Consider the following 20,619-nt stretch of genomic DNA (forward strand, 5'->3'; position numbering starts at 1 on the left):
ACTTCCAGCCAGCTTCTGCAAGGCAGCACCAGACAGGCTAAGAACCTAAGACAATGTCTGACAGGTTGCTATTTCGAGTTTGCTTTCCTGAAAATATTTTTGGGCCCAAAATATAGCAGCACCTACCTGCAATGTGAAATTCTAAAAGAAGACTCAGAGAAGGCAGAAAAGAGTGTCTAGTCACTCTTTTCTCTAGTAAAAGGATGACTTCTGATTTTGTCAATCTATTTCACAGCTTATACAAGTTATTGATTTAAATAATCTATGACAAGACTCCATGGGCTCAGTTTGCAGGGAACAATTTGCTAGCTAGATTTTTCACTAGATTCAATTGAAATTTTTCTTTTTTTTTTTTAGAGACGGGGTCTTTCTATGTTGCCCAGGCTGGTCTCAAACTCCTGGCTTCAGGCAATCCTCCTGTCTCAGCCTCTGAAAGTGCTGAGATTATAGGCGTGAACCACTGCACCCAGCCACTATGTTCAATTTTAATGACTTGTCACAGTGAACATTAATGTTTTACTTTTATTTCTCTGCTTATGACTTGCCTGGGCCCTATATGTTCTTGGACCCCTCAGCAGAGTTCTCCTCTGTTTGCTCTAATGCAACAGTCCCCAACCCTTTTGGCATCAGGGACCAGTTTCATGGAAAACATTTTTTCCATGGACAGCAGGGGTGAAGGGGATGGTTTCGGGATGACTCAAGTGAAATATGTTGATTGTTCACTTTATTTCTATTATTATTACATTGTAATATGTAACGAAATAATTCTACAACTTGCCATAATGTAGAATCAGTGGGAGCCCTGAGCTCGTTTTCCTGCAACTAGATGGTCCCATCTGGGGGTGATGGGAGACAGTGAGAGATCATCAGGCATTCGATTCTCATAAGGAGTGTGCAACCTAGATCCTTCACATGCACACTTCACAACAGGGTTCCCGCTCCTATGAGAATCTAATGCCACCACTGATGTGACAGGAGGCAGAGCTTAGGCGGGAATGTGAGTGACGGGGATCAGCTGTATGGTACAGGTGAAGCTTCGCTCAGCTGCCCGTGGCTCACCTCCTGCTGTGAAGCCCGGTTCCTAACAAGCCATAGACCGGTACCAGTACTGGTGCCGGTCTGTGACCCAAGGGTTAGGGACCCCTGCTCTTATGGGCTTGCTTCCTAGGCCACAACCTGATCAGAGAAGACTGTTGTATTTCTGGCTTTCTACCTCCCAGAATGCTGGGAACCCACACCTTCTACACCCCTTTCTTCCCCCTGGCAGGTCCCAGGTGGTTCAAGCATAGACACTTATTGATAGTCACTGACGTTTTCTTGAGTTGTCCACAGTGCAGCTGCCTGGGTCATAGACCACTGACCTTGACTTCACTCATTGCTGAAGGAGTGCTACAACTCCTCTGTTAGACTCTCTGAATAGAGGCCCTGGTCCTTTTGCTTCCTTGTAACTCCCACTGTCCTGGAACAAATTCTATCGGGGCTGCTAGAAAAAGGCTCACAGAGCCACCATCTCCCTCTTGGAGGGCCAGGTCTTGCTGCTCCTCCAAAGTAAGAAGCTCTGGGGTATGTGGGATACCTCATTACCAGTTAAAGAGAGAGAGAATACACTTTGGGAGGCAGAGGCAGGCAGATCACGAGGTCAGGAAATCGAGACCATCCCAGCTAACACGGTGAAACCCCGTCTCTACTAAAATACAAAAAATTAGCCGGGTGTGGTGGCGGGTGCCTGTAGTCCCAGCTTCTCAGAAGGCTGAGGCAGGAGAATGGCGTGAACCCGGGAGGCGGAGCTGGCAGTGAGCCGAGATCACGCCGCTGCACTCTAGCCTGGGCGACACAGCGAGACTCCATCTCAAAAAAAAAAAAAAAAAAAAAAAAAAGAGCCAGAATAAGGAATGGAAGGGTGTGGGGTCCCAGCATTCTGGGAGGTAGAAAGCTGGAGGTATAACTGTCTTCTCTGACCAGGCTGTGGCCCAGGAAGCAAGTCCATTAGAGCAGATAGGTCCCAAGAACATAACCGTTCCAGGCAAGTCACAAGCAGAGAAATACAAGTAAGAAATAAGCGTCCACTCTGGCAAGTCACTAAAATTGAACATGGTGGCCGGGTGCAGTGGCTCATGCCTATAATCCCAGTGCTTTGGAAGACCAAGCTAATAGAATCGCTTGACCCTGTTTCTACCAGAGAAAATAAACCAAAACCAAAACAAAAACCCTATAATTGAATGTAGTGATAAGTCTGGCTAACAAATTGCTTCCTGAAGACAAGAGCCCACAAAGTCTTTTTTTTTTTTTTTTTTTTTTAAATGGAGTCTCACTCTGTCGCCCAGGCTAGAATGCAGTGGCAGGATCTCAGCTCACTGCAACCTCCACCTCTCAGGTTCAAGTGATTCTTCTGCCTCAGCCTCCTGAATAGCTGGGATTACAGGCACACCCCAGCACACCTGGCTAATTTTTGTATTTTTAGTAGAGATGGGGTTTTACCATGTTGGCCAGTCTAGTCTTGAACTCCTGACCTCAAGTGATCCACCCTCCTTGGCCTCCCAAAGTGCTGGGATTATAGGTGTGAGCCACTGTGCCCAGCCACAAAGTCTTTTAATAGATAATTTAAATCAACAACTTCTATGAACTGCAAAATAGATTGACAAAATCAGAAACCATCCTTTTTCTAGTCACTCTTTCTTGCCTTCTCTGAGTCTTTTGTGTAGCCAGCATTCCTCTGAATAGATGTTCTTGTCTCTTTAACTAGCAATGGGGTGTTTTCATCTATAGCAGAGCTTCTTACCTTGCAGGAGCAGCAAGACCTGGACCTCCAAGAGGGAGATGGTAGCTCTGTAAGCCATTTTCTAGTGGCCCCAGTGGAATTTGTTCCAAGAGAGTGGGAGTTACAAGGATGCAAAAGGACCAAGGCCACTATTTGGAGAGTCTAGCAAAGGAGTTGTAGCACTCTTGGAGGAAAGAACGAAGTTAAGGTTGGTGGTCCACCACCCAGGGCAGCTGCAATGTGGACAACTCAAGAAAACCTCAATGGTTATCAGAGGAATGCTGGCTACTGCACAGCCACTAGAAAGATGTTGAGACAGGGTACCAGGCAGCCCAGAAGGGCCATTGCTTAGAGCTGCTTACAATGAGTCTGCAGCTCCCAATGATTTACTGTATGATTTGCCTGGATCTCAGAAACTCTATTCTCCAGAGGCTGATGAAGGCGCTCCTAGGGCAATGCTTTATACTCCTGCATAGTATCTGTTTTCCATTTCTGTTCCCTATAAATGTATGTTGTTGGTCACTTGCCTGCACTTGCCTCTCCCTGCACTCTCCCCTTCCTTTCTCTCCTCTAGATAGCTTTTCTCTTAGGAAGAACAGGATCATTTCTCTCCTGAACAGGTCTTCTCACAGAGGAAAATGCTGAACAATACCAAATGTGGCCTTTGGTTTGTGGCTGCACCTGGGAGCTTGTCAGAGAACTGCCTCTGGAGTTTCTTCCCATTTTGCAGACACAGCCTCAGTTCATGCATTTCCAGTAGGACTTGAAATCGTCCCTATGACAGTGGTTCCAATGTTATGGGCAACGTGGGCAGCTTCTCATGTTACTTCTGGAGAATCACTTTCCAGGTTCTTCTCTCTCTCCCTCTCCATCCTTCCCCAATTCCCCTTTATCTTCACTTCTAATTGCAAAAATGGAGGAGGAAAGTATGGTGAAAGCAGACATCCTAAAATAGGTCAGGTCATCATGCAGGTTCTAAAAGAAACGTCATCAATGTGAAGTCATTGAACCATGTAGCCCAAGCTGACGGTGCCTCATTACCTGCTGTTCTGACGGGATTTTAAAGTCACAGAAAGCATCTGTGATAAGGACTTACAAAAGAGCCTCCAAAAAAACAAAAACAAAAACAAAAACAAAAACAGGGAAGGCAATTTTGGGATGAACAGGGAAGATGGGATAAGGGAAATGAAGAAAGACCCTGCCATACTAGGATTGAAGTGCAAACCAGAATGTGCCCTTTTGTAATCCATGTTGCTATTTTTGGTTATGAATGGGCTTGTGGCAGGTGGAAAGGAGAAGGAATAAATCCATTCTTGCTCCAGTGCAGGCCTGAACTTTATGAGGATGGAATGGTAAGCACATGACATAGGGTTTTATGCATCAGCACAACTTTGTGTTAAATTGTTCTCAGAGGGTATCTTGTAAGGGAATGTGAAAATGAATGGCTGTGTTCGTTCTGGAGGCTGAACTGCAATTACTGAGATATGATAGGAAAACTGGTCTTAACACTGCCCAGTAAAACAGTATCCCCCCACCCACACTTATGTATAGCACCTATGGTCCATTTAGTCCAACATACACAAAGTAATCTCTTTGGTAGTCCAACTCCCATGAGCCATCCAGAGTACACGGCAGAAAGAACTCTGTTGTCTAGCAACCAATGGAACACGACAACACTAGATAAATTGGATCAATATTGCTCTAAATATTGAACCCTTAGATGATGGAAAAACCCTCAAAGCCATGTCCATAACTCCTCTGCTCTTTCCTCTCCTAGACTTAGTGGCTGAGGAGAACCAGCTGGTGTTTTGACAATCTGTGGAGACCCACGGGGAGGGAGGATTGGGGGAGAGCAGGCCAAGTTCCACAGGGGAACCCAGCAGTAGTCATTCCAGAAAGGAGATACCTGAAGGCTGAATCCCTAGGAATCTGGAGCCTCCTGTCCACCTTTGCAGCACTGGGTGGCCTGGAAGTGAGGTCATCATCCTGAGTTCCTGACCTGCTGGTGTCTGGTCAGGAATCACTGAAGTTGAAGAGATCAAGGTCACCACCAGTGGTTTTTAGAAAGAACACTTGAGTTGCTGGGCGCAGTGGCTCATGCCTATAATCCCAACACTGGGAGGCTGAGGTGGGAGGATCATTTGAACCCAGGAGATCAAGATCAACCTGGGCAATATAGTGAGATCCCCATCTCAAAAAATAAAAAAAATTAGCCAGGTGCGGTGGTGAACACTTGTAGTTCAAGCTACTCAGGAGGTTCATTTCTACCAAGGTGCAAGGGGCTAGTTAAAATAAAAGAGGTTTCAAGGGAAAGGAAGTTCCAATATGTCAATCTGAGGGTTGTGAGCAGACAGAGAAGGTGCAGTTCACCACTGGGGCTTGGTGAGGAGACAGGAAGATCACTTGAGCCCAGGAGTTGGAGGCTGCAGTGAACTGTGATTGCACCACTGCACTCCAGCCTGGGTGACAGAGATAGAGCTTGTCTGTAAAAAAAAAAAAAAAAAAAAAAAAAAAAAAAAAAAAAGAACACCCAAGGTTCAAGGTTGGTGCACAAAATGTCTTCCCATGAGACCCCCAAGGCCCTCCCCATCCCCTCCTCACCAAGCCCCAGTGGTGAACTGCATCTTCTCTGTCTGCTCACAACCCTCGATTGACATATTGGAATTTCCTTTCCCTTAAAGCCTCTTTTACTTTAACCAGCCCCTTGCACCTTGGTAGAGATGAACCCAGTTTGGAAGGGGAGGGGGAACTTTGAACAAAGTCCAATCACTTTTTCCAATGAGTCACTTTTTCTTCCTGGAAATAATGCTAGATCATATTCCTAGAAACAATTTCCTGGCTGAGTAGCCTTTCTGAAGAGGCTCCATATGTCCCCTTGTGCAAAGCTTTCCTTGGGGTCCCAAATTTTAAGGTCCTGTCACGGTGCTGTTGGAAGCATTTTTTCACAGATGAACTGTGAGAGTTCACTTCAGTGAGAATTACTAAGAAGTGGAGGAGAGAAACCAACAATGTGACTCTTCACCACATGCCAAGCACTGCAGAGGATGCCTTAATAAAACTGGAGCTGCTTGTTGAGGTGATGTGATACCCATATAGGGTAGGACCTATTCTTTCTATTTTGCAGATGGAGAAACTGAGACTTAGGTAACTTATCCTTAAGAGAGTTGTGGTATCCCAATGGGCAGTAATTCTGAGCTTCTCTGGTCTTTGTGTGGTCATTGGGAGGTATGTGGCTGAGCAATAGTCCCCTCTCTTAGTTCCAATGGGCCACACAAGGGCCATTTGTAAAGAGAGGATGAAGGCTAGGACCTACAAGGGCTCTGTGTCATTGTCATAATGTGGAGGATGGTCTCCACTGTGCAAGAGAAGAACCTCTCAAGTTATGAGACAAGACAGGAAAACAGATCTGTCTTCCTTCTAGACATCAGTGGTGCCATCACTGACAATGCATGTTTGCCCTTGGGAGTGGTGAAGTTTGAGTTTGTATAGTTTACTTTTACCTCCGGAACAGTTCAGGCAGGTCCCGCTTTTCATTATTCTCCTGACACTCTGTCCTCCGTCATATTATCACTCAAGCTTGGATTAGGCTGTGGATGTGGGGACTTGCAACATTGGAGGGAAAAACCTTAAAACTGTCAAGGATAATTTCTTCATAGCTCACCAGGAAGGCCTCCAGGAAGATAAACTCTCCACGGGGTCCCTTGTGGCACGTTCTTTTTTCCCTGCTGTTTTCTACCTTCAGGGTTTTTTCCTGTCCATCAACTGTCTCATTCTTCCAGTCTCCATGGGGTGCATCTCCATTTTCCTTTTGAGAAATCTATTAAGTTGGTGCAAAACTAATTGTGGTTTTTTTCATTAAAAGTAATGCCGTTTGGCTGGGCATGGTGGCTCATGCCTGTAATCCCAGCACTTTAGGAGTCAGACGTGGGCGATCACTTCAGGTCAGGAGTTCGAGATCAGCCTGGCCAACACGGTGACACCCCGTCTTTACTAAAAATACAAAAATTAGCCAGGCATGGTGGTGCGTGCCTGTAATCTGTTACTCAGGAGGCTGAGGCAGTAGAAACGTTTGAACGCAGGAGGCGGAGGTTGCAGTGAGCCGAGATGGTGCCACTGCACTCCAGCCTGGGTGACAGAGCGAGACTCTGTCTCAAAAAAAAAAAAAAGCCATTAAAAGTAATGGCAAAAACCACAATTAGTTTTGCACCAACTTAATGCCTTCCTATCCTCAGGGAAATCCCTGAATCTCAAGAGCCATTACTGCTTTCCTCTATCCCACCCCAAAGGTGCATTGATCCAACAGTAGCTCATTAAATTCATGACAACACCTAGGACAGGAAAACTACTGCTTCTGCTATCCCAAGGCAGAAAAACCACAAATGTTCCATGTGGGGCTCAGGCAAGTTCATGCGACATCCCTTGTCTGAGTTCACTGTGCAGGTCTGTTTCTGGACAGGTGTCTAAGTCCACCATGCTCATTTTTCCTCATTGTCACCATCGTCACGGCTGTTTGTCACTCTGCTCCTACATGTCAGGCACTGTAAAATACGTATACCACTGCACGTCAGACATCATCAGCCCCATTTTGCAGAGGAGCGAATGAAAGCATAGAGAGTGCATGCAATTTGCCCAAGGACACCCAGCTAATGTGCGGTAACTGTGATTTGAATCAAGTTCTTCCGTCTGAAGTCAAGGCTGTTCTGGGGGTTCGGTTTTGCGGTAGCTGGAGAGGAGATAGCTTATAGCAAAGGCTCTAGGAGTGTAAGAGGGACACAGCAGGTGACTGGCAGAATCTTGGCTTCACTTGGAAAATCAGGAGACCTGGATTTTAGTCCTGGTTTTATTGAACTCCCAATTTTTTTTTTCATCATCTACAAAGTGAAGGAAGGCTGAGTGACCTGCCAGCTCTCAGACTAATTCAGACCAATGGCCAGTTTCTGAGTCCAGGAGGCAAACTTTGGAACTGAATCCAAAGCCATACAGATCTCACATGTCTCTTCTTTCGTTCTGCAGTTGAAACAGATAAAAGACATAAGGCAATTTCTTCATGCACCACCAATCAGGGAACCACAGAACCGAGTGACCGAGGTCTCTTTCTGCCAGGCTGCCTAGAATGAAATCTTTCAGTCACTGTTTCCTTAGGTGTTATTTCTTTACATATGAATAAAAGTCTTGGTAGAAAAGCATTTCTGGTTTTAAGGAAGAATATCTAAATCTACAAAATGAACCAATTGGGGCTATGAATGTTTACATTACAAAAGAATTCTTAAGAATACCTCCATTTGTGCTATTCTGCATTTAATATTATTATTATTATGACATCAGGCTCAAGTCTTCATATAAAGTAGGCTCAAGTCTCCATATTAAAGTATTTTTTCCTGGAAAAGGACTGAATATTAAAAAATACATTTTATACCTGTAATTCTAGCACTTTAGGATGCCAAGGCGGGTGGATAACCTGAGGTCAGGCGTTCAAGACCAGCCTGGCCAACATGATCAAACCCCAACCCTACTAAAAATACAAAAATTAGCTGGGTATAGTAGCACACACCTGAAATCCCAGCGACTCGGGAGGCTGAGGCAGGAGAATCACTTGAACCCGGGAGGTGGAGGTTGTAGTGAGCCGAGGGTTGAGTGTTTCCAGTGAATGATATCAGGGGAGTCAAGGACATGTGGGTACCTGTGAATCACCCAGCATGGGTCAGGAAGGTCCTGGGCTGGAGGGAGACTCCAGGTGTCTTGAAGAATTGAGGCTCTGTTCTCCTGCACACAGCCTGTCACATCGTAAATTGTCCTATGATCTGATGTCTCTCCCAGGGTCAGTGGGGACTGGAGACACAGAGGAAATGAGTTCTGAGGGCAGATCCCTCCTCCATTCAGATGTCACCATATAATTCTGCCCACTCGCACACGCGCACACGTAGGTAACGATGTGGCCATGTAACCAGACCCAGGTTCAGCTGCTCACCACTTAAAAGCCAGAACACAAGAGGTGAGGGTTGATGGGAGGAAAAGCAGGTTTAATTGGAAAGTCAGAAAACCAAGAAGAGGGTGAGCTAGTGTTATAAAGTACCATCTTATATTTTAAAATTCGCCGTAGGAGTTTTAAAGGGAAGCTTGGTGTGAGAGGCATGTGGGCGTGGTGCGGGGTGCAGCGTGCAGGTCTGTGGATCCTCTTCCAGCGGCTATCTAGGAGATTTGCCCTTCCGGAGGTCTGGTTGGTGATTACCTGACTTTGGCCTGATGGTGGTGGACTAATTGTGCCCAACGCCTCCCAAGTGGGAAAATTCCACAGTGGCTCCCTGCCTGATTTGTTTCAAGAGTAGTGTCTGGTTTTTTTGTTTGTTTGCTTGTTTGTTTTTTTGACAGGATCTCATTCTGTCGCCCAGGCTGGAGTGCAGTGGTGCAATCATGGCTCACTGAAGCCTTGACATCCTGGGCTCAAGCAATCCTCCCATCTCAGCCTCCTGAGTAGATGGGACCACAGGTATGTGCCACTATGCCTGGCTAATTTTTAAATTTTTTTGTAGAGACAGGGCCTCCCTATGTTGCCCAGGCTGGTCTTAACCTCCTGGGCTCATGCAGTCTTCCTGTTTTGGTCTCCCAAAGTGCTGGGATTACACATGTGAGCCTGGGATTACATGTGTGAGCCACTGCACCTGGTCTGGAATGTTTTAAGTGCATAATTGGATAAGGAGGCATTGCCGAAGGGGAGTATCTAGAGAGGTTAGGAGTAAAGCGGTCAGAGGGGAGGGAAGGAAGTAAAAGAAAGAGGGTGATTTAAATAACTGAGGTCCCTGGTTACAAACTCCCCACTGTCAAGTTTCATTCTGTCTCTATGGAAAACAGGCAACTGATTCATTCTGGCTACTTCGTATTGAAAAGGGGCATAGTCAGGGGGCCACGGAATGAACTTATCCACCCAGAGTTGACAGCACTTGAAAGTCCCTGAACTTAGAGAAGAGATCTGCTGGAGCGTCATGGGGAGTGTGTAACAGCAATACAGTCTGCAGCAGAAGAATAATCCTATCCCTGTAATCATGGCTATAATCACGAGCAACTTTTCCCACGAGGAAGCCTGATACAAATCATGAGGAGAGCCATTGATTTAAAGATACTGTGGGATCAGACACAGTACTGGACTGGTTTGCTTGTGCATGTCTTGTAGGGCTGAGGATGTTTTCAGAGTTATCCTGGAAGTACACACAGCATTCAATATTTTTTTCTTTTTTTTTTTTGAGACGGAGTCTTGCTCTGTTGCCCAGGCTGGAGTGCAGTGGCGCAATCTCGGCTCACTGCAAGCTCTGCCTCCCGGGTTCACGCCATTCTCCTGCCTCAGCCTCCCGAGTAGCTGGGACTACAGGCGCCCGCCACTGCGCCGGCTAATTTTTTTCTATTTTTAGTAGAGACGGGGTTTCACCATGGTCTCGATCTCCTGACCTTGTGATCCGCCCGCCTCGGCCTCCCAAAGTGCTGGGATTACAGGCGTGAGCCACCGCGCCCGGCCTCTCTTTTTTTTTTTTTTTTGAGACAGAGTCTCATTCTGTGGCCCAGGTGGGAGTGTAGGGGTGTGATCTTGGCTCACTGCAACCTCTGCCTCCTGGGTTCAAGCAATTCTCGTGCCTCAACCTCCCAAGTAGCTGGGATTAGAGGTGTGCACCACCATGCCTGGCTAAGTTTTTAAAAAAACTTTTAGTAGAGATGGGGTTTCACCAAGTTGGCCAGGCTGGTCTCGAACTCCTGGCCTCATGTGATCCACCTGCTTCAGCCTCCCAAAGTGCTGAGATTATAGGTGTGAACCCCCATGCCTGACCAGCATTCAGTCTTAACTATTAAATTGATTAATAATTAAGTTCTGCACTGTCAGTTGTACCCGCAGCTTCTATGGTGATCTGACAGCAGAATGGTTACACATATTTAACAGGTTATAGGAGGAGCTGTGAATATTCATGAAGGCGGTCCTGACACATGTGTATTGAACCAATAAATATGCATGTAATGTAGGACTCATGTTCATTTTGGGATGCAGACTTAACTCTTAAATGTACAGTTAGATTTTATCTGTCAAACGTTCTTTTCAGGACACAAAGGCATGCAGATGTGTAATTTCTGTCATTCAGCCAGAACTAGTGCATGGTCAGTGGGCGTTTATCAGGAGAAAGTTTTAACTAGAGTCTCTTGTCTCATTAAAATTGTAGTTATGGCTGGGGGGATAGGGAATGGGGATCAGTTGGTCAGCTTCTATTGAAGCCATAAATTTTTTGTTTGTGGGTTTTTTTGTTCGTTTGTTTTTTAGATGGAGTCTCACTCTCTTGCCCAGGCTGGAGTGCAGTGGTTCAAAGTTGGCTCACTGCCACATCCAGTGCCCAGATTCAGGCAATCCTCCTGCCTCAGCTTCCCAAAGAGCTGGGATAACAGGTGTGTGCCACCATGCCTGGCTAATTTTTGTATTTTTAGTAGAGATGGGGTTTCACCATCTTGGTCAGGCTGTTCTCAAACCCCTGACTGCAGGTGGTGCACCTGCCTCAGCCTCCTGAAGTACTGGGATTACAGGCGTGAGCCACCATGCCCAGCCTTTGATCAGCCTTTCACCAAATACACAATGTGCATCTGGGGGAAGGGTAGAGGAATAGTCACTTATGCCTTTTCTTTTTTCTTTTTCTTTTTTTTTTTTTTTTTCTGAGACAGAGTTTCACTCTTGTTGCCCAGGCTAGAGTGCAATGGTGCAACATCGGCTCACTGCAAACCTCTGCCTCCCACATTCAAGCGGTACTCCTGCCTTAGGCTCCTGAGTAGCTGGGATTACAGGTGCCTGTCACCATACCTGGCTAATTTTTGTATTTTTAGTAGGGACAGGGTTTCACCAGGCATGGTGGCTCACACCTGTAATCCTAGCAGGTTGCAGGAAGTCAGGGACCCCAAACGGAGGGACTGGCTGGAGCCACAGCAGAGGAAACATAAATTGTGAAGATTTCATGGACATTTATCACTTCTCTAATAATACTCTTATAATTTTTTTTTTTTTTTTTTTGAGACGGAGTCTCGCTCTGTCGCCCAAGCTGGAGTGCAGTGGCCGGATCTCAGCTCACTGCAAGCTCCGCCGCCCAAGTTTACGCCATTCTCCTGCCTCAGCCTCCCGAGTAGCTGGGACTACAGGCGCCCGCCACCTCGCCCGGCTAGTTTTTTGTATTTTTTAGTAGAGACGGGGTTTCACCGTGTTAGCCAGGATGGTCTTGATCTCCTGACCTCGTGATCCGCCCGTCTCGGCCTCCCAAAGTGCTGGGATTACAGGCTTGAGCCACCGCGCCCGGCCCTCTTATAATTTCTTATGCCTGTCTTACTTTAGTCTCCTAATCCTGTTATCTTTGTAAACTGAGGATGTACGTCACCTCGGGACCCTGTGATGATTACATTAACTGTACAAATTGATTGTAAAACATATGTGTTTGAACAATATGAAATCTGATTATAAAACGTGTGTCTTTGAACAATATGAAATCAGTGCACCTTGAAAAAGAACAGAATAATGGCAATTTTAGGGAACAAGGGAAGATGACCATAAGGTCTGACTGCCTGTGGGGTTGGGCAAAAAGAGCCATATTTTTCTTTTTGCAGAGAGCCTATAAACGGACGTGCAAGTAGGAGAGATATCGCTAAATTCTTTTCCTAGTAAGGAATATATTAAGACCCTAGGAAAAGAATTGCATTCCTGGGGGGAGGTCTATAAACGGTCACTCTGGGAGTGTCTGTCTTATGCGGTTGAAATAAGGACTGAAATACGCCCTGGTCTCCTGCAGTACCTTCAGGCTTATTAGGGTGGGGAAAAAAACCCACCCTGGTGAATTTGAGGTCAGACCGTTTCTTTGCTCTCGAACCCTGTTTTCTGTTGTTTATCAAGACAATACGGGCACAGCTGAACATAGACCCTTATCAGTAATTCTAATTTTGCTCTTTGCCTTGTGATCTTTGCTTTGCCCTTTGCCTTGTGATCTTTGTTGGCCTCAGAAGCATGTGATCTTTGTGACCTACTCCCTGTTCGTATACCCCCTTTCCTTTTACAATCGCTAATAAAAACTTTCTGCTTTTGCAGCTCAGGTGGGCATCACGGAACCTACTGATGTGTGATGTCACCCCTGGTGGCCCACCTGTAAAATTCCTCTCTTTGTACTCTTTCTCTTTATTTCTCAGACCAGCTGACACTTAGGGAAAATAGAAAGAACCTATGTTGAAATATTGCAGGTGGCTTCCCCTGATACTAGCCCTTTGGAAAGCTGAGGCAGGATCACCTGAGATCAGGGCTCGAGACCAGCCTAGCCAAGAGGCTTCAAGATATCCTGCCTTTTGGGGCCAAACCATTTTATGTATTGATTGATGACTTTGCCTGTAACCTCAGCCTCCCTGCCTTTTAAAACCTTTCTATATGGTCCAGGTGTGGTGGCTCACACCTGTAATCCCAGCACTTTGAGAGGCCAAAGCAGGTGGATCACTTGAGGTCAGGAGTTCAAGACCAGCCTGGCCAACATGGTGAAATGCCAACTCTAATAAAAAAAAAAAATACAAAAATTAGCCAGGTGTGGTAGTGTGCATCTGTAGTCCCAGCTACTTGGGAGGCTGAGGCAGGAGAATTGCTTGATCCCAGGAGGTGGAGGCTGCAGCGAGAAAAGATGGTGCCACTGTACTGCATCCTAGGCAACAGAGCAAGACTGTCTCAAAAAAAGAAAAAAAAGAAGAGATGTGATTCCCAGTATTAGATTGACAATGAAAACGGAAGGTGTCAGCTGGGCATGGTGGTTCACACCTGTAATCCCAGCACTTTGGGAGGCTGAGGTGGGTGAATCACCTGAACTCAGGAGTTCGAGACCAGCCTGGCCAACATGATGAAACCCCATCTCTACTACAAATACAAACATTAGGGCATGCTGGTGCATGCCTGTAGTCCCAGCTACTCTGGAGGATAAGGCAGAATGATCTGTTGAGCCCTGGAGTTTGAGGCTAGGAAGGGTTAAGAATTCAAATCAATATATATAATTGACCTACTAAATGTAATAAGGGTGAAAGGAAATGACTCTGTACGAAAAGTATGCAAGGAATATAGGGTGTTTTTTATAAGAAAAGGTATGAGGTATGAAGGATATGTTTCCATTAATGAAAAAGAGATGGCCGAGCACGGTGGCTCATGCCTGTAATTCCAGCGCTTTTGGAGGCCAAGGTGGGTGGTTCACAAGGTCAGAAGTTCAAGACCAGCCTGGCCAAGATGGTGAAACCCCATCTTTACTAAAAATACAAAAATTAGCAGGGCATGGTGGCAGGTGCCTGTAATTTCAGCTACTCGGGAGGCTGAGACAGAGAATTGCTTGAACCCAGGATGCAGAGGTTACAGTGAGCTGAGATCATGCCACTGCACTTCAGCTTGGGCAACAGAGTGAGACTCTATCTCAAAAAAAAAAAAAAAAAAAAAAAAAGAATCATTTTGTCACAAAGTAGAATGAATTGTTCCAGAATGAGAAAGTGGAAAATGTAGAAGGAAAGAAACTTGTAAGAATATAAAACGTTGTATAGGACGGTCCAGTGGCTCATGCCTGTAATCCCAGTACTTTGGAAGGCCGAGGTAGGCGGATTGTTCAAGAGCCCAGGAGTTCAAGACAACTTGGGCAACACAGTGAGACCCTGTCTTTACAAAAAATTTAAAAATTAGCCAGGTATGTTGGTGCATGCCTGTAATCCCAGCTCCTCGGGAGGCTGAGATGGAGGACTGCTTGAGCCTGGGAGGCGGAGGTTGCAGTGAGCCAAAACTGCACCACTGCACTCCAGCCTGTCAAAAAGACCAAATAAAATTAGCTGGGTGTGGTGTTGCAATCCTGTAGTTTCAGCTACAAAATGCTTAATGACAAGATAGTTTTAATAACTTTGAGATCCTATCAATGAACTAAGAATTCCCAGTTCTCTAGCAGAGAAGCTGACATTCATGAAACTGCTAACACAAGATCAAGCAGAACAAGAATTAATTACATGGGACTGAATGAACTAATAAAGCATAATTGTGGTTACTGTTTTGGAACGTTGCTGGTTTTTACTATTTTGTTTTCTAAATATAAGGAACTCCGCCGCTAGGTGCAGTGGCTCATGCTTGTAATCCCAGCACTGTGGGATGGATCACCTGAGGCCAGGAGTTCAAAACCAGCCTGGCCAACATAGTGAAACCCTGTCTCTACTAAAAATGCAAAAAATTAGCCAGGCGTGGTCACATGCGCCTGCAGTCCCAGCTGCTCGGGAGGCTGAGGCAGGATAATCACTTCAATCAGGGAGGCAGAGGTTGCTGTGAGCCAAGATCATGCCACTGCACTCCAGCCTGGGTGACAGAGTGAGACTCTGTCTCAAAATAAATAAATAAAAAAAATAAAAACTACATTTCATATATATGTATATAAACACAGAGGATGAAAATTAGCAATTTGCTTTTCTCTCTCTGTATGAGTGCATAATAAAACCCATGACTCTGTCAATTCCTTCTTCAGGCATAAATTTGAAAGTGTGAGGCCAGGCATGGTGGCTCATGCCTGTAACCTCAACGCTTTGGGAGGCTGAGCTGGAAGGATTGCTTGAGGCCAGCATTTCAAGGCCAGCCTAGGCAATATAGTGAGACCCTGACTACAAAATGTTTTCTTTTTCTTTTTTTTTTTTTGACATGGAGTTTCAATCTTGTTGCCCAGGCTGGAGTGCAATGGCAGTGTCTCGGCTCACCACAATCTTTTCCTCCCAGGTTCAAGCAATTCTCCTTCCTCAGCCTCCCGAATTGCTGGGATTATAGTCGCCCGCCACCACGCCTGGCTAATTTTTGTATTTTTAGTAGAGACAAGGTTTCACCATGTTGGCCAGCCTGATCTCGAACTCCTGACCTAAGGTGATCCACCTGCCTCGGCTTCGCAAAGTGCTGGGATTACAAGTGTGAGCCACCGTGCCTGGCTTTTGAAAAAATTTTTGAGATGGAGTCTTACTCTGTTGCCCAGGCTGGAGTGCAGTGGTGCTATCTCGGCTCACTGCAACCTCCACCTCTTGGGTTCAAGGGATTCTCCTGCCTCAGCCTCCCAAGTAGCTGGGATTACAAGTGCCAGCCACCACGCCCAGCTAATTTTTGTATTTTTAGTAAAGATGGAGTTTCACCCTGTTGGCCAGGCTGATCTTGAACTCCTAACTTCAAGTGATCCCCCTGCCTCGGCTTCCAGAAGCACTGGGATTACAGGTGTGAGCCACAACACTTGGCCAATTCTCACTCTTAGTTCCTGCAAGAACTGGCTGGGTGCAGGGGCTCACACCTGTAATCCCAGCACTTTGGGAGGCTGAGACGGATAGATCACCTGAGGTCGGGAGTTCAAGACCAGCCTAACCAACATGGAGAAACTCCGTCTCTACTAAAAATACAAAATTAGCTGGGTGTGGTGGCACATGCCTATAATCCCAGCTACTTGGGAGGCTGAGGCAGGAGAATTGCTTGAACCTGGGAGGTGAAGTTTGCTGTGAGCGAAGATCATGCCATTGCACTCCAACCTGGGCAACAAGAGCGAAACCCTATCAAAAAAAGAAAGAAAAAAAAAGTTAAAAAGTTAAAGAACTAGTTGTTGGAAGAGCTTGGCACCTCCGCTCTCTCGCTTCCTCCTTTGCCATGTGATCTGCACATAGCTCCCCTTCACCCTCTGCCATGAAAGCTTCCAAGGCTGCAGCAGAGGCAGATGCCGGGGCCATGCTTCTAGTACAGCCTGCGGAACCGTGAGCCAAACAAATCTCTTTTTGACAAAAGAGAGACAAATGACCCACCCTCAGCCTCAGCTCTTCCTTTATAACAACCTAAGAGGACTAGCCACTTTATCGGGTTGTTGTAAGAAGTAGATGAGATAATACAGGTAGATGAGGGTCTGTCTGGCACATGGTGTATCAGTCAAGATAGGCTAATTAGGCTGCAGTCACAAACTCCAAAACCTCAGTTGTTTGAGTCAATAAAGATTTATTTCTCATTCATGCTACACATCCATCACAGGTTGGAAAGGGGGCTATGATTTCCATAAGTTGCTCAGGGATCCCAGCTGAGGGATGCTTAAATTCACACATGCTTCCATGATCACCAAGGCAGGAAAAAGAGATGCAGAAAATCAGACATTGGCTCTTAAAAATATTGCTGTTTGCTGGGCGCGGTGGCTCATGTCTGTAATCTCAGCACTTTGGGAGACTGAGGTGGGTGGATCACCTGAGGTCAGGAGTTCAAGACCAACCTGGCCAATGTGGTGAAACCCCATCTCTGCTAAAAATACACAAAATTAGCTGGATGTGGTTGCACATGCCTGTAGTCCCACTTACTCGAGAGGCTGAGGCAGGAGAATCACTTGAACCTGGGAGCCAGAGGTTTCAGTGAGCCAAGATCATGCCACTGCACTCCAGCCTAGGCAACAGAGTGAGATTACACGTCAAAAAAAATTTTTTTTTGCTGTTTAAGGCTGGGCATGGTGGCTCATGCCTGTAATCCCTGCACTTTGAGAGGCCAAGCGGGGCAGATCGCTTGAGCTTAGGAGTTTGAGACCAGCCTGGCAAACATGGCAAAACCCCATCTCTACAAAAAATTAGCCCAGCATGGTGGCATGCACCTGTAGTCCTAGCTATTCAGGAGGTTGAGTTGGGAGGATTACTTGAGCCTGGGAGGCAGAGATTGCAGTGAGCTGAGACCATGCCACTGCACTCCAGCCTGGGTGACAGAGACCCTCTCTCAAAAAAAAAAAAAAAAAAAAATTTGCTGTTTACATTTCATTGACCAAAAAAGTCACATGGTCACCCCTCACGTGACAGGGTCAAAGACACGCAATTCCACTTCATGTCTGAAAAAAGGGAGAAAGAAATATTTTGTGAACTTCTATGGTTAGTTGTCATAATTTAAAAAGTGGGCAGAGGGGAGCTCACTGAGGATGCCACATTTGAGTTGAGGCTTCAATGACGAGCGGAAATTATAGGAGCTACACATACGAAGTCTCTGAGGCAGGAATGGGCTTTTAAGGAAGAAAACGTGGCTTGAATGTTTGGAGAACCGTGAATGAGAGTAAGAATTGAGCAGGGACTGGGTCACACAAAGCCTTCTTGGCAGTAGTAAGGAGTATGAATTATATTTCAAGTGCACCAAGAGACCAGGTAGGGTGGCTCACGCCTTTAATCCCAGCACTTTGGGAGGTGAGGTGGGAGGATCATTTGAGCCAAAAAGTTTCAGACAGACCAGCCTGAGCAACATAGACCCCAAAATGTCACCCAAAAATTTTAAAATGAGCAGGACATGGTGGTATATGCATGTGGTCCCAGCTACTTGGGAGGCTGAGATGGGAGGATCACTTGAGCCTGGAAGGTCGAGGCTGCAGTGAGATGTGATGGTGCCACTGTATTCCATCCAGGGCAACAGAGTGAGATCTGTCTCCAAGAAAAAAAAAAAATTGGCTGCGTGTGGTGGCTCACGCCTGTAATCCCAGCACTTTGGGAGGCTGAAGCGGATGGATCACTTGAGGTCAGGAGTTCGAGACCAGCCTGGCTAACATGGTGAAACACGGTCTCTACTAAAAATACAAAAATTAGCCGGGTGTGGTGTTGTGTGCCTGTAATCCCAGCTACTTGGGAAGCTGAAGCAGGAGAATCGCTTGAATCCAGGAGTTGGAGGTTGCAGTAAGCCAAAATTGTGCCATTGTACTCCAGCCTGGGAGGCAGAGTGAGATTCCATCTCAAAAAAAGTGTGAACTGATATACTGGGCTGTGACTTCATGAAAAGATATTATCATTGTTTATAGTACTGGTACAAGTTTGTACCCTATAAACACAAGAATTGTAATAACTTCTAGTGCACATAATTCTCAGAAAAATGCAAACTCTATTTTAAAAAGTTAGCCAGATATGGTGGCATGCACCTGTGTCCAGCTACTCAGGAGGCTGTGGCAGCAGGGTTGCTTGAATCCAGGAGTTGGAAGCTGCAGTAAGCTATAATTGCACCATTGCACTCCAGTCTGGGTGCCAGAGCACATCCCTGTCTCTAAAACATGTGAACAAAACAAAACAAAAACTCTATGTGTGTGAGATCTCACACACCAAATGATTGAGGCCATTCTGTTAGGAGTGATGATACATTACGACGAGGTATCAACAAGAATTAAATTATATGCTTACAATTGTACTTCTCTGATGACTCGAAATACTTCACACACATGAGCTTCTGGGTCCATATATATCCAATATTATTTCTTTTTTCTCTTTTTGTTTGTTTGTTTGTTTTTGAGACAGAGTCTTGCTCTGTCACCCAGGCTGGAGCGTAGTGTCGCAGTCTCGGTTCACTGAAACCTCTGCCTCTGGGATTCAAGCGATTTCCCTGCCTCAGCCTCCCGAGTAGCTGGGATTACAGGTGTGTGCCACCACACCAGGCTAATTTTTTGTATTTTAGTAGAGACGGGATTTTGCCATGTTGGCCAGGCTGGTCTTGAACTCCTGACCTCAGGTGATCTGCCTGCCTTAGCCTCCCAAAATGCTGGTATTGCAAGCATGAGCCACTGCACCCAGACTTCTAATGTTACTTCTTCCTGTACTACCCATATATATATATTTTTTTATTTTTATTTTTATTTTTGAGACAGGGTCTTGCTCTGTCCCCCAGGCTGCAGTACAGTGGTATGATGACAGCTCACTGCAGCCTCAACCTCTCATGCTCAAGCAATCCTCCCACATCAGCCTCCCAAGTAGCTGGGACTGCAGGTATGTGCCACCACGCCTGGCTAATCTTTGTATTTTTTTAGAGGTGGGGTTTTGCTATGTTGCCTAGGCCAGTTTCAAACTCCTGAGCTCAAGCAATCTTGAGCTCAGCCTTCCAAAGTGCTGAGATTACAGGCATGAGTCACTATGCCCAGCCAAAAAAAAAAAAAAAAAAAGATAATTAAAAAAAAATAAAGTACTCTGCTTACCATGATCATGGGAACTGGGACGCCTAAGTCCAAGATCCTAATGTTATAAAGACTGGAAACACATTACAAAACTTGGCCAGGTGTGGTGGCACATGCCTGGAGTCCCAGCTACTTGGGAGACTGAGGTGGAAAGATCTTTTGAGGGCTGGGCTTGGTGGCGGATCACGAGGTCAGGAGTTCGAGACCAGCCTAATAGGGCAAAACCCCATCTCTACTAAAAATACAGAAATTAGCCAGGCGTGGTGATGGCTGCCTGTAATCCCAGCTACTTGGGAGGCTGAGGCAGGAGAATTGCTTGACCCAGGAGGTGGAGATTGCAGTGAGCCGAGATCACACCATTGCATTCCAGCCTGGGTGACACCAAGACTCCATCTCATAAAAAAAAAAGATCATTTGAGACCACATTGAGCAACATAGTGAGATCCCATTTCTAAAACAAATGTTTTTAAAAATTTGCCTGGGCCGGGCACTGTGACTCAAGCCTGTAATCCCAGTACTTTGGGAGGCCGAGGTGGGCAGATCACATGAGGTCGGGAGTTCAAGACCAGGTCACCCAACATGGTGAAACCCCATCTCTACTAAAACTACAAAATTAGCCAGGTGTGGTGGCACATGTCTGTAATCCCAGCTACTTGGGAGGCTGAGGGAGAATTGCTTGAACCCATTAGGGAGAGGTTGCAGTGAGCCGAGATCATGCTACTTCTAGCCTGGGCGACAGAGTGAGACTCTTGTCCCAAAAAAGAAAAACAAAAAGCCTTTTTTTTTTTTTTAAAGATATAGGGTCTCACTACATTGTCCAGGCTGGTCTCAAACTCCTGACCTCAAACCATCCTCCCACGTTGACCTCCCAAAGTGCTGATTACAGGCATGAGCCACCCAGACACCCATCTGGCC

General features: G+C 46.0%; 1 protein-coding gene across 28 annotated transcripts in view; it reads right to left on the reverse strand.

Moving 5' to 3' along the window:
- Positions 1-20,619, reverse strand: part of NUPR2 (nuclear protein 2, transcriptional regulator) — a 145,846-nt gene that overhangs the window by 79,320 nt on the left and 45,907 nt on the right. For 2 of the 28 annotated variants that reach the window (XR_013415309.1, XM_077996713.1), the window contains one exon: positions 5,277-8,587. The exons of 23 other annotated variants lie outside the window; for them this stretch is intronic. Coding sequence is in view for 2 of the 5 variants with exons in the window: in XM_077996713.1 (XP_077852839.1) it covers positions 8,553-8,587 (35 nt within the window). In the remaining 3 variants the exon portion in view is untranslated. Of the gene's footprint in view, positions 1-5,276; positions 8,588-8,619; positions 8,729-20,619 lie in introns of those variants that run through there. 3 more of the 28 variants (XR_013415311.1, XM_077996714.1, XR_013415326.1) reach the window with 2 other exon arrangements.

Source organism: Macaca mulatta, chromosome 3 (genome assembly GCF_049350105.2).
Source record: "Macaca mulatta isolate MMU2019108-1 chromosome 3, T2T-MMU8v2.0, whole genome shotgun sequence".
NCBI lineage: Eukaryota > Metazoa > Chordata > Mammalia > Primates > Cercopithecidae > Macaca > Macaca mulatta.